This window comes from Schistocerca cancellata, chromosome 5 (assembly GCF_023864275.1).
Source record: "Schistocerca cancellata isolate TAMUIC-IGC-003103 chromosome 5, iqSchCanc2.1, whole genome shotgun sequence".
Taxonomy (NCBI): domain Eukaryota; kingdom Metazoa; phylum Arthropoda; class Insecta; order Orthoptera; family Acrididae; genus Schistocerca; species Schistocerca cancellata.
This window is the reverse complement of record NC_064630.1, coordinates 275,041,090-275,054,645: the sequence shown is the minus strand read 5'-3', so window position 1 is coordinate 275,054,645 and position 13,556 is coordinate 275,041,090. Positions and strand designations below refer to the sequence as shown.

The window sequence follows — 13,556 nt, the reverse complement described above, 5'->3', positions numbered from 1 at the left end:
CTGTGAACCTCTTTACCAGCTTCTCATAATATTTTAGATTTGTACTGAGATGGAACTGCAATAAGTGGTGCTGATTACATTAAAATAAACATTTATTTTACACAATATATGACTGGTAACTTTGTCTCATACAATGGGTCTAAACTTTTATTAGGTACAATGTGTCTAATCTTTTACTAGACACAGATAAGTCAACATTAGTTAAAAAGCCTCATCTCTGCAGTTAAGAGTACATCCCCACACTAACAATAATACTACTAATAATAGCAGTTATAATGAATGTTAGCATATTATGAGCCTTACATGCTGATGAACTGAAAATAATAATAATAATAATGCAAGCAGGTGTAAGGATCTAATCAGAGAAGTTAAGAAGTTTAATAATGAACTTACTCAGTTATATGTGTCTCCATGAAGAGTAGTATGTACACGAGCAATGCAGGAGCACATGCTGCAAATCCAACCCACACATAGACTAAGTTAGCAGGGGAAATTATCCACCCTCTAACATCAGGGTTACTTGGTGATAGTCCTTCAGGGACTTTTAACTTTTCAGTGTATGTTGCTGGTACAAAATAATCTAGTATTACCATACTTATAATCGCTATTGGCACACCAAAGTCTCCCAATGCACGCCTTGCCTGAAATATAAACAATAATGATGAGGATGATGATGATAATAATAATAATAATAATAATAATAATGACAGAGTAATAACATCAATGTCTTTTGTTTGCAGACAAAGAGTTTAATTAAAGTACTTCAAAGGCACTGAAAAGTCCAGAACTCTTCTGAGAGAACAAACAACTATGATAAAGTCAAAATTGCCCAGATAAAATTAAACACATTCTTGAATTTTTGGAACCAGATGAAGCTACACTGGCAAGGAGAGAAATAGAGCAATAGAATAAAACTGAGAAACTTACACTTCTTCCAAGAAACTTGCTGTTTCTGAACTGTCTCAGATAATAAGCTATAAAGAATGTTCCCAAGGACAAAATCAAACATAAGAGTGCTGTGTTTGGTTGATCAACTTTGTCTTCTGTTCCAACAAATGCAAGTATACTGCTGTTGCCATTTGCTGCAAGTGCCCTGAAAGCATAATGAATAAATCTGGCAAATTTATATCATGCAATCATGATAATTACATTTTGGGAAATGTTTAGCAAAGCACAGTGAGACAGACACCTAAGCAGGAGAAGCAGTGAGATTGGGTGTGCTATATGAAACCCCTGCCCTTTATCAACATAAAAACTCTTGACCACAAACTGACAAAAGATTCCAGCATTTGAATTTACTTTCGGTATTCTTCAATGCATATCCAACAAAGTGATTATAGCAGTAAGTGTCCCTTATATCTTATTACTAATGATCTTCCCTTAAATGTGACAGTTTACTCAGAGTGAACATGTTTCAACAGTCATCCATGGCCATTTAGATGACTGGACACCTAACCCATCATTAAAAAGAACATGTCAAAACAAAATAAATACCATCTGAACAGGCCTTGAAGGCTTAATGGTACCGCCGCTGTGTCATCCTGAGCCCTTGGGCACCACTGGATGCGAGTATGGAGGGGCATGTGACCAGCACTGCTCTCTGGTCCATTTTCAGTTTTCGTGACCAGTGCTGTTACCTCTCAATCAAGCAGCCCCTCAACTGGCCTCATAAGGGATAATGAATGTAATAACAATAGTAGTAAACATATGGACAGTAGTATTTAGAATAAAAAATCATCTGGTGAACCCCACTCAAAGTAAGAATGTTGTGCCACGATACTGTTATTATTAGGTTAACTGAAAACAAGGTACTTCTTAACGAAAGATTAATATAATGCCAACATTTATGAGGTAAGAGTAATTACAGTTCTCAGTGGCAGAATTGTTGTTTTGCAATGGTCATACATGTATTATCATCCTTGTACAGCTCTGCATGAAGAACATATTTAGCATAAAGTGCCCAAGAATACAGTCTTTTAGTAAATTCGTCTCACTTGTATTCTAAACATACATGATCAATAAATTACACATGGCCAGAAAATTGGTACTCACCCAAGATTTGTTGTATTTTCAACATAGCTTGGTTCGCTTACAGTGGTTGTATTTGTACTATTATTAGAACTTGATGAATTCTCATACCAAGAAGCAGCAAGCAGGGAGAATTCATCCTGTTCTGCACAATAATCAGCTGTTAAGGGATGTTTCTGGAAAACCTGTGACAAATTAAGCGTTTTCTACAGCAATGCAAATGGAAATGCTTTCATGTTATGGTTTCTACATTTTCAATTCTTTCCCTGATGTAGTATCTTAAATCACTAACAACGGTACCTGACAAATGCAATTTAACTATAACTTCAAGCAGCAAATAACTCAACAATAATAATATTGTTTGTAGACCTGGAATATAGCGGGTTGCAGACATCTCAGAAGAAAGTAGTAACATGCAGCCAGAAAAGTCAAAAATTTTATATTCTTACTACAGTTAGCAACTGCATTTTCTGTAGAGTTGGCAGCATCAGCTTTGTCTCACACATCAGCAAATTACTGTTGACACAATGCATCCTTCAGTCTGTGCTCTTCATTCTTAACTCAGTGTTACCTGTTGTGCTTTGTAGTAGTAAATAGTAGTTTTATTGGTTTTGCTGAATGAGTGAAAATGACTGCTAAAAGATTTTATGTTGAAGAATGTATTGAGTATGGATTCATGTTGCCACTGTGTTGTGTGTCATAACAGACAACCATAAAATTAAAAGTAATGATGTGTATCCTAACTAAGCTAAACTTCATCAAAACAGGTCTTGGGAGCCCAATGGTACCGACTGACCGACTCCTGTGTTGTCCTCAAGTGAGAGGCATCACTGGATGCAGATATGGAGGGACATGAAATCCACTCACTGGTCTCCCAGCTGTTGTCAGTTTTTGTGGCCGGAGCCATTACTTTTCAATTAAGAGCTCCTTGTCCTCACAAGGGCTGCGTACACCTTGTTTTCCAACAGAGCTCGGTAGACCTGGACAGTATCACAGGTTTCAGATACTTTAGTGCCTTCAGGCAGAGAAATATAGAGGGGGAAGGTTAAAAAGCAAAGGCAGTTCACTCAGCCTTGAGGTGAGAGGGGCCCACTTGTTATGAGGTCAGTTCCATCTGTTGCCATCAGATCTCATATATTTCAGTCATGAGCAGCCTTCCAAATTACCTGTTATAAGTAGTTTTCAGGAAAATCATTTAGTATAGTTTCACAGGATATTTTCTCACATCTATCACTTAAAAAACAGTAATTATTGCACTTGATTGTGGAATGATCAAACTCTCAACCAATGATGACAGTATGATTGAGGAACGTAAATCTTAGCAAGCTGAGATTTTCTCTATACCTTTTACTGCATATGGGGTGAATTCAATGGTCAATAGAAAGACCCAATTATGAGCTTATGTCCACCCTTGGTACTGATCCTAGCCCAAACTATTTTACATGCAGCTTCAATTTCTGTTTCAGTAGATTTAAGTTTCAAAAAATACAGATGTTTTCGTACCACATACTCTAAGTCAAAAATCACAAAAATCTGTGGATGACCATATGTGCATCTCTGCTTGCACATTGTCAATTGGTTCATGAGCAACACCAACCATTTCTATCCTGTGTCATTACTGGTAACGAGAAATGTTGTCTTTATGCTAACAAAGAGAAGAAAGGAATGGTTGAGCCCAGACAAAGTGGCAACTCCTCATAAAAAGACCTGTATGCATCCATGAAAGATAATACTATGCATCTTGTGGAAGAGAAATAGTGTGGAATACTATGAATTGCTTCCCCGAGGTGTAACCATCACTGTTGACATTTATTGTTAACAACTGTTGCAATCCAAGAACAACGACCAGCAAGACTGCATGAAGTGATGCTGCTGCACAACAACACATGCCTGCTTCCTGCTATACTGGCGAAAAACACTGAACAGGACTTTAGTTGGAAAATCTTTCTGCACCCATCCCATTCACCTGAACCTGCATCCATTGCTTTTCACTTTTCCCACCCTCTATGAAACAACCTTCAAGGAACTTCCTTCCGGGATGAAAATGTGCTGTGAACATAGCTTGATCAATTCCTCTCTGCAACACCAAGTGATTTTTACAGTTGCAGAATTGAAAAGTTGCCCCAGCATTGGGAGACTATTGTGAAGGAGAATACATTATTGGTGAATAATGTTACAAAAAGGAAAGCTGCTACTTACCACATTGTGGAAATGCTGAGTCGCAGATAGGCACAACAAAAAGACTGTCACAATATAAGCTTTCGGCCAACAAGGCCTTCATAAAAAACAGACAACAGATACATACAAACACTCATGCAAACGCAACTCACACACACACGGCTGCAGCTTCTGGCAGCTGAAGCCAGGGGCTGCAGTCATGTGTATGGCTTCAGGTGCCAGAGGCTGCAGTCAAGTGTGTGACTTGTGTTTGCGCACGCGCATGCAGATCTCTGCTATATGGTGAGTAGCAACTTTCCTTTTCATGACATGTTGCAGTCCATCCTGGATTTTCCATTGTTTGATTATTGAGGAATAAACTTTCTCATATGTGTATCTGTTGTGTTTATTAAACTTATGGAAGAATGCTATGAATGTATGTACCATCCCAATAACTTAAGGAATGCAGTCACATCACAATGTTGACAACTGCTGGTATTTTGACTGGTTCACACCCTGTCATTTTCAAGGCAAAACTGAAAATGACATGGTGTGCACCAGTTGAAATACCAGCAGTTCTTGATTACGATACCCAGCTGTATTCCCGTAAGTTATTTGAGCATTGTATATGCTAAGAGAAACTCAGGTCTTTGACAGTTGATCATAAGGAATCCAACAGTCTCATCTGTATGTGTGTTTAGGGAGGGGGATTTCTTTGGGTACTTGGGGTCTCTTGCAACTACCAATATCTGGGCTAGATTGAGATTCAGCTAATTTAAAAAATCACTGTGTGCACTGTGTCACCTACCTTAGCAGCGACCTCTGAAATGTAGTCCAATCCAGAGCCATTTGTGTTGAACCCACACTGCTCAGCTTTATAGTTCAAGTTTAAGAAGTTACAGACCAGCTTGTCAAATAATATTTGAAATCTTGGGTTCAAGCCATCCACTTGCTTCTGAACTAAGAGGTGTGATCAGTACTGAGGATAATGATGCAGGTTCTGGGCTTTATTGAATTTTCCTGAGAAAGGCTGATATTCTCAACTTCCTCAGCCAGTTTGTCAGAGATCCAAGTCTGAATTCAGCAAGCATTCCAATCTATACCACTATCTGCACCTTGTACCTCCACAGGCTGCCAGAGTGCCTTCCTCATAATGTTAAATGAGGCCTCCTGGCATGTGCACAGAGTGCAAGAGGTAATCATTCTTATTCCTTGCTGCCATTTCATGAAGGCATACAACTATGGAAGACCCATTCTAGTTGCCAATGATTAACAAAATGCCTATCCTTTTGCACTTGCTTCCCCCTGACATGGAACACCTGAGGTGACAATAACCACAATCTTGTTGTTTGGGGGGTGTATTACCCTGAGTTCTTCCTGGTCCTTGTCTCCTCTGTTCTGGGCTCTTAGACCTATCAGTCACACATGATTAACAGTTGACAACTGGTGATAGCTAATATTTTAATGAGTAGACTCAATACAGCTGTAATGAATTTGATGAATTACATATTTGCCATCAACTGTACAAATTTGTTTTCTAACAGTTTTGGTTACAGTGATCATCTTCACATGAAGAAAAAAAGCTGTACATTAGATGGATACCCCCAATGGACAAACTGTAAACCACATGAGTCATAAATGTTTAAAGAACCATGAATCAAACAATGGAAAAATGCAGGAAGGAATGTAACAACAATATTATGAGAAGGAAAGTTGCCTGAGACTGTAGTCGCACGTGCGCGTTTGTGTGTGTGTGTGTGTGTGTGTGTTGTTGTTGTTGTTGTTGTTGTTGACGAAGGCCAATGGTTGAAAGCTTTAATTGTGAAAATCTTTTTTGTTGTGCCTATCTGTGACTCAGCATTTCCACAATGTGGTAAGTAGCAGCTTTCCTTTTCGTAACATTATTCACCAATATGGTGGGCGGCAACTTTCCTTCTCATAATGTTGTTAAAGAACCATGATTTTGATACGAGCCAAAAATGACTTCACTATGATTAAACAAAATGATCATTAAGATGGTAAAATGAGGACCATCATCTGTACAGTGCAGATAATTGAATTTTTGAGAGAAAGATAGCAATTGGTGGAGTAAAAGTGCAAGAATACATCTGGTACAACCAAATGGGTTGCAATGCATAAAGGCTGGGAATGGAGGGCTGTTGACAGGTGAAAAGCAAATAGAACTCAGAAGGAGGTGGCCAAGAAATGAAATGTATGTCCTTCTGTTTCCAATAGTTAGTGGAAACCATTTCCAATACAAAAATCTTCTCGACTGTTCAGCTACATTAAGTGGTCATACATCCAAAAGCTTTCAACTGAGTGCTCCTCAGCCACTGTCAAGTGGCGACTACACTGTGATTACTAACTTTGACTTATATAGCCATTGTATTGGCTGTGATATCACTGTTGCTCAGTCCATCACTATAAGTGAGCTGTTCAAAAAGTATACGACCTAATTTTTTTTATTGTTAAAACCAACAATGTCGGGGCATGTGCACACTGGGCATATGTTGTGCACATGCTTGATTTTTTTCATCAGTCTGGAAACCACTGGTGACTGGCTAGCTGTTGATAAGTAAACGTGTACCACATTTTATGGACTATAAAACAGACTTTTTTCCTTGAAAAATTGCCTCCAAAATTCAGATGGAGTCTTAAACTCAAAATTAATGCAAAAATTTCCAGTGTTTGATTTAAAATTCCTGCCAATCTTAAAAATGGTCGTATATGTCATGCCACGAGAAACCTATCTCTATCTGGCAACATTGGATTCAAATGACAGCAGCAGTGCATCGATGTGATGAACATGAGTTGCAGGGATTCGTAAGCCTGCTAACACTCTCTCCCTCCCACTCCGCCATCACAAACCCAGGACACTGTCTAGCCTATGATGCGTCATTGCAGCCTACAGTGACAGTTAACTTGAATTGAAAGTGATCTGTGGTATCAGTAAAATACAATATTTTTTTTAGTAGCTAGTTTCATAATGGAGAAAATAAAAGGGTTTCTTATGATGTGGGCTATAAATTGAAAGTAATAAGGTACACAGAAGAACATGGAAACAGAGTAGCTGAGTGGCATTTTGAACCTAGAAAAAAAGTAATAATAATAATAATTATTATTATTATTATTATTACTGGCGAGCTAGTAAAGAAGAACTGAAAGAAATGAGGAAGACTAAAAGTGCAAATAGAGGACTGAATTCAAAATGGCATACTAGAAGATAATGTAACAAAATTGATTCAAGGACACCATCAAAGTGGTATTGAAAATAATTCAAACACATACTCGTAAGCTAGCACTACAGTGGAACTTAACAGACTTCAGTGGTGGAGTTGGCTGGTGTCACAGGTTTATGAAGTGTCATGGTGCCATGGACTAAGCATGCAAATCAAAACCAAAATATCTGAGAAAATGCCACTAGAATATGAAGAGATAATGTCTTTCCATCGCTTTATTATTTAGCATCGAAAGAGAACCAGTGTGGAACTATGCCAAATTGTGAATATGGATGAAACTGCTCTGCCATTTGATGTAATATAACGGTTGGCTTCAAATGTGCCAAAACTGTAACTATAAAAATACTTGGACAGGCAAAAATGTACTATCTTGTTGTCCTTTCATGGCGTGCTGACAGTACTAAACACAATCCAATCATCATTTTTAAGAGCAAAATGATGGCAAAACCTTCTGAAATACCACCAAGAGTTGTTGCTCATGTACATGATAAGTGTTAGATGGACAAGGCTGGTATGAAATTATAGATTAACAAATTGTCGAAGAGTAGGAAAGATGTGTTACTGAAGAAGAGTTCTCTTCTTGTGTTGGATCAGTTTAGTAGTCATTTGAAAAATTCTGTGAAAGAGAAATTGAGACAGGGAAATACAGAGTTTGCTGTTATTCTGAGAAGACTTACTTGACAACTGTAACCTCTTGATATCTCAATACACAAACAATTTAAAGTGTATATGAGAGAGAAATGGAACAAACGGATGATGGATGAGAAATGGAACAAACGGATGATGGAAACCCAACATGAATTCGTGCCAAGGGGTGCTTAAAAATGACCTATAATCAAACAAAAAATGGTTCAAATGGCTCTGGGCACTATGGGACTCAACTGCTGTGGTCATAAGTCCCCTAGAACTTAGAACTACTTAAACCTAACTAACCTAAGGACATCACACACATCCATGCCCGAGGCAGGATTCGAACCTGCGACCGTAGCGGTCGTGCGGTTCCAGACTGTAGCGCCCATAACCGCTCGGCCACTCTGGCCGGCCACCTACAATCAAACAGGGGTGTCAGTGGATAAAACAGTTGTGGTCTACAGTGAGAGAAAACATAGTCATTAAATCTTTCAAGAAGTGCAGCATAAGTAATGCACTCAATGGCAGTGAAAATTGTCTTATATATGAGGAGAACAATAATGACAACAAAGAAAAAGAAGAAGAAGAAAAGAAAAGTTCTGATCAAGATTTTCAGGAATTTTAAAGGTCATTTTGGTTTTATAAACTGATTTTTTTTTTAGTCTGAAATTGCAATCTAATAATAAAAATTGTACAAATGTAATTTAAAAAAACTGCTCAAAAATTAAGTACATAGCATCTTATAGTACATAAAATATGGTAAGTGTTAGTTATCGGACTTCGTGTTGTGGTCAAATTGCGGAAAAAGTGGACCAAATCATTGCATCAAATTTTGTTTTAGGCTGAACGATTCTCAAGTTGAAACAATCTGCAAGAATTGACAAATGTTTTGGGATGAAGCAATGGGTACAACTGCTTTGGAGATGACTGCTCATCAGTAAGTTCAGGTAGGCCTTCAACATTTGCAAATGAAGTTGTTAACTGATCTCACAAGGACCCTGGTGATGCAGGCTAGATGAATCTTGACTAGAGAACTTGCAGCTGACATTAAAATTAAAGTGGGGTCAATTCATTCCATTTTAATGTAACATTTGGACCTAAAGAGGATCTCACTAAAATTTGTGCCAAAGCTGCTAACAAGTGAGCAGAAGCAATTTCATTCGGAGATCGCATAGGACATAATGGATTCCGTGAGCAGTAATCCTGACTGTCTTAACACAGTGATAACAGCTGACAAGTGCTGGGTTCATGGGTATGACCCAGAAATGAAGTACGAGTCATTGCAATGGAAGTGTCGATCCTCCCTGAGACCAAAACAAGTAAGGCATGTCCACAGGAATGTGAAAGCCACGCTGAAAATCTTTTTTTACTCCAATGGCATGGTCCAACACAACTACACCCCACATGATACTAACGTCAATTAGAAGTGCTAACAAGAGGTTCTACATCACCCTTGTGAAGGAGTGAGACATAAATGGCCAGAATTGTGTGCAGCAGGCAGTTGGCACCTTCACCGTGATAATGCACCCACTCACCATTCTCAATTAATTCAGAGTTTTTTGGGCAAACACAACATGGCTGTGATTTGTCATTCTCCTTATTCTTCTGACCTAGCACTGAGTGGCTTCTGGCTTTCCCTAAACTGAAAAAGACTATGGAAGAAACCAGATTTCAGAACACGGAAGACATTATGCCATATTTGATGGAGCAGCTGTGCACCAAATGAAAAGAGGCTTTCCAGCAATGCTTCCAGCAGTGGCAGCAGCATTGGGAGAGGTGGTAGAAACTGAAGGGATTTCTTTGAATGTGGCTAGTGTCAAACAACTGTATGAATAAAGAGTAGTTTCGTAAATAACAGTCAGGTGCTTTTTGCACAGCCCTTGAATAAGACAATGTCTCCGACCTGAGTCTGCCACATTGTCTGCTTTACCCTCATGATCACCAGCTCAGCTGCAATTGCTGTCTTTATTGATGTGTTGTCAGAGTTATGATCTCTATAAATCCTGTAATTATGCCCTTTAGAAAACATTAGGTTACCTGTTGAGAGAGGTGTCACTAATGCAATGTTATGTCCATTTTCCAATGCCTGTTCAGCTACTGCTGATTTCTCTACATAGTCATAAAAGGATGAGCACAGAAACCACACAGCAGTCAGTTTATAATGGCCAAAGAGCATCTCAGTGAAAAGCTCCTGGATGTATAACCACTTGAGATGGCTACAAGACCACATATTCGGACATTTCTAGCACATGTTCGAGTTTCAGCCACTTCAATTGAGGACTACAGTCCACATCATGGAACAATGACTGACATTTACTGTTACACACACAAAACAACATGACTGTTAACCCATCACAACTATGGTCTGCTTTGCTGCAGCCACCTTAGGGTAATATTGTCAAATACCATTTTTGAAGGCAACCAGCCAAACTGTACTGCTCACTACAGAAGGAAGCATCTGCAATGGGATTTTCAGAATGTATCTATATTTGTAGAAATATAAAAGCAGTGCACCAGAAAGTTCCAAGTCTTGTGCTACACAAAAAAACTACAGCAAAAAACCATCTGGTACAAAATGTAAGCGTGAAATGTGTGATGTGTCATGAAAAATCCAAACTTGTTGAAACTATTAATACACTGCAAGAACCTGTGTGCAGATCAATGGAGGAAAACAAAGTAGTAGCTGAGAGGATAAAAAAGACTGGAAGTGAATGTAATAGACTAAAGACCACCAAACAGGCTGAAAGTGGATGTAACAAAGGAGAAGCGCACATGGTGGCCGAAGATAACATTACTAATACCAGTACTCCAATGCATGCTGCTCACTACTCAAATATAGCATATACAGGGTGAGTCACTAACTATTTCCACCAAGAATAACTCCAAAAGTATGATAGGAGCTGAAAAGTTTGTGGGACAAAAGTTGCATGGGACAACAGAGGCCACAATATGACGTTGGTTTTTTGTTGCTATGTGAGGTTGCTTCAGAGATATGAAGGTCAACTTTGTTTTTTTAAATGGGATGCTACAGTTTGGTACTTATTTTCTGATAGCTGCTATCGAGGCGAATCCAATGATGTGTAACAGTAAGGTCTTTGAAGGTCAACGAAGGTCACAAAGGTGGCATGAACGTCCATTTACATAAGGTGTTCGAAGTGATGACCATTGGTATCAATGCAGTGATGCAATCTTCTTATCATGGATTGAGTGGTATTCCTTATCACTTTGGCACTTATCAAAGCACATGCTCTGACAATTCTCTCTTGCATATCTTCAGGTGTAGTTGGAACGTTTTTAATTCCTACAAGAAAAAATCTAGAGGCATTTCAAGTCCGGCAAACAATCCGGCCATGACACATCTCCTCCGCATCCAATCCAGTGATATGAGAATTGTTTCTGCACCTCATTTCAAGCCATCAGCAAAAAATGTGTCGGACACCCATTGTTTTAATAACACATTCTGTTCCTTGTTCCTAAAGGTATTTCTTCCAATAACAGATCTAATATTTCTTGCAGAAATGTGGTGTACTTCCTACCATTAAGTTTTCCTTCAATCAAGTAGGGGCCCATAATTCTGTCCTCCAGAATCACACACCAAACATTCACTGACCACAGCTTTTGGTGTGCAACTTGCTATAGCCAACATGGATTTTCAGTTGCCCAATAATGCATGTCATACAAATTAACATTTCCATGGTTTGTGAATGTAGCCTCATCAGTAAATAAAATCAAATTAATAAATGTGTCATCCCTCTGACTCTGAAGTTGAGCCCATCAGCAGAATTCCGTGCGACACATGCGATCCATACCAGTTAATTCTTGGTGGAGACTGATATGGTAGAGATGATATTTATGGTGATGCAGAACACAAATAACACTACTCTGGCTCATGCCAGATTCCCTTGCAATTTGACATGAACTAATACAAGGATCTCGAACCACAGTGGCAAGAGTACCAAATTCCGTTTGCTGGTTAGTAACTTTCCTTTGCCCAATATGATCGGATGCATTAAAGATCCAGTTGTTATCAATTTATCATACACATATTTAAATGTACAATGAGTAGGGTGAGTACATTGAAGATATCTTTCAGTTTGTAAGTAGCTAGCTCTCACTGAATTTCATTGGCATTCTCCATAAATGAGAAGCATAACGAATTATTCTTCAAAGGAATACACCATTAAAATTCAATTGATTCGATGATTCTAGTCTTACTGTTCCTGTTAGTGTTGTATTGCGAAACCATCGAATGGTGTTTGCATGTCCATGGCATGTTAGGTGGATACGCCACATTCAGCGAATATTTACTATTAGCACAATATACGAGAGAGAACTGTCAGAGCATGTGCTTCTATAAGTGCCAAAGTGATAAGGAATACCACTCAATCCATGATAAGAAGATTGCAGCACTGCATTGATACCAATGGTCATCACTTCAAACACCTAAATGGACATTCATACGGCCTTTCTGACCTCTTTGACCTTCAAAGACCTTACCGTTACACATCAGTGGATTCATCTCGATAGCCACTGTCAGAAAATAAGTACCAAACTAAAGCATCCCATTTAAAAAACAAAGTTGACCTTCATATCTCTGATGCGACCTCACCTAGCAACAAAAAACCAACATCATATTATGGCCTCCATTGTCCCATGCAACATTTGTTCCACAAACTTTTCAGCTACCATCACACTTTTTGAGTTATTTTAGGTGGCAATAATTAGAGACTCACCTGGTATATTATGTCCTCTACAGTAAAAAATTTTTGTGTGCTGCATCAAAGAACTTCATCAAAAATGATCAAATTATATGCCAGGAGGAAAAGGATGCAAAAATTACACAAACCGTATATCCACATCTGCCAACATCATCACTTGAAAATGAAATATGGTCACCCTAGAGGTTATGCGCATGAAATAAAAAAAGCTATCAATAAGATAAGCATCTTAGCTCATATCACACTGACCAAGGACTATCAACAGTAACCAATATTTCTCAAATCTGCAACAGTTTGGAGAATATTCATAGGATCAAAGTATACAGATCTGGTAGAGAACTTTACACAATTAAGGCCTTCACCTCAACTAGTGTGGAAAAATCATCTACTAACTATAATTTGTGACTTCATCGCATATGCAATGAACAATGTGACCTCGGGACACTCAGAGTTGAACAAAGAGTGTACCACAACAGAAGAAAATTGTAGGAATGGGTGTAGACAGAATACACTGGGCAATTGGGTGGTGGAATAACAAGAAAAAAATGCATCTTCCCAGGCTTTCAGTGTGTGGAAACAGACCAACTTGAAGAAATGGGTAGTGAAAAGTACTATGTTCAGATCTTCAACTGAAATGTATTTTTTACAGAAGACTGTGTAACTGCAAAACAAAAACTGGCAATTTATTAACAAAACATTAGAGGCCTCTGCAGCAAGATATAAGAACTCATAACCAAAGTCTATGAGCCACAAGGTATAGATTATGCCTATGTTCTGTCCTTTA

The 13,556-nt window shown here is 38.5% G+C and overlaps 1 protein-coding gene across 2 annotated transcripts in view; it reads right to left on the bottom strand.

Annotated features, from left to right (window-relative positions):
• Positions 1–13,556, bottom strand: part of LOC126187587 (band 3 anion transport protein) — a 588,329-nt gene that overhangs the window by 59,523 nt on the left and 515,250 nt on the right. For both annotated transcript variants that reach the window (XM_049928766.1, XM_049928767.1), the window contains 3 exons: positions 2,053–2,213; positions 928–1,093; positions 394–641 (listed from right to left, as the gene is read on the bottom strand). In XM_049928766.1, coding sequence (XP_049784723.1) covers positions 394–641; positions 928–1,093; positions 2,053–2,213 — 575 coding nt within the window. The remainder of the gene's footprint in view (positions 1–393; positions 642–927; positions 1,094–2,052; positions 2,214–13,556) is intronic.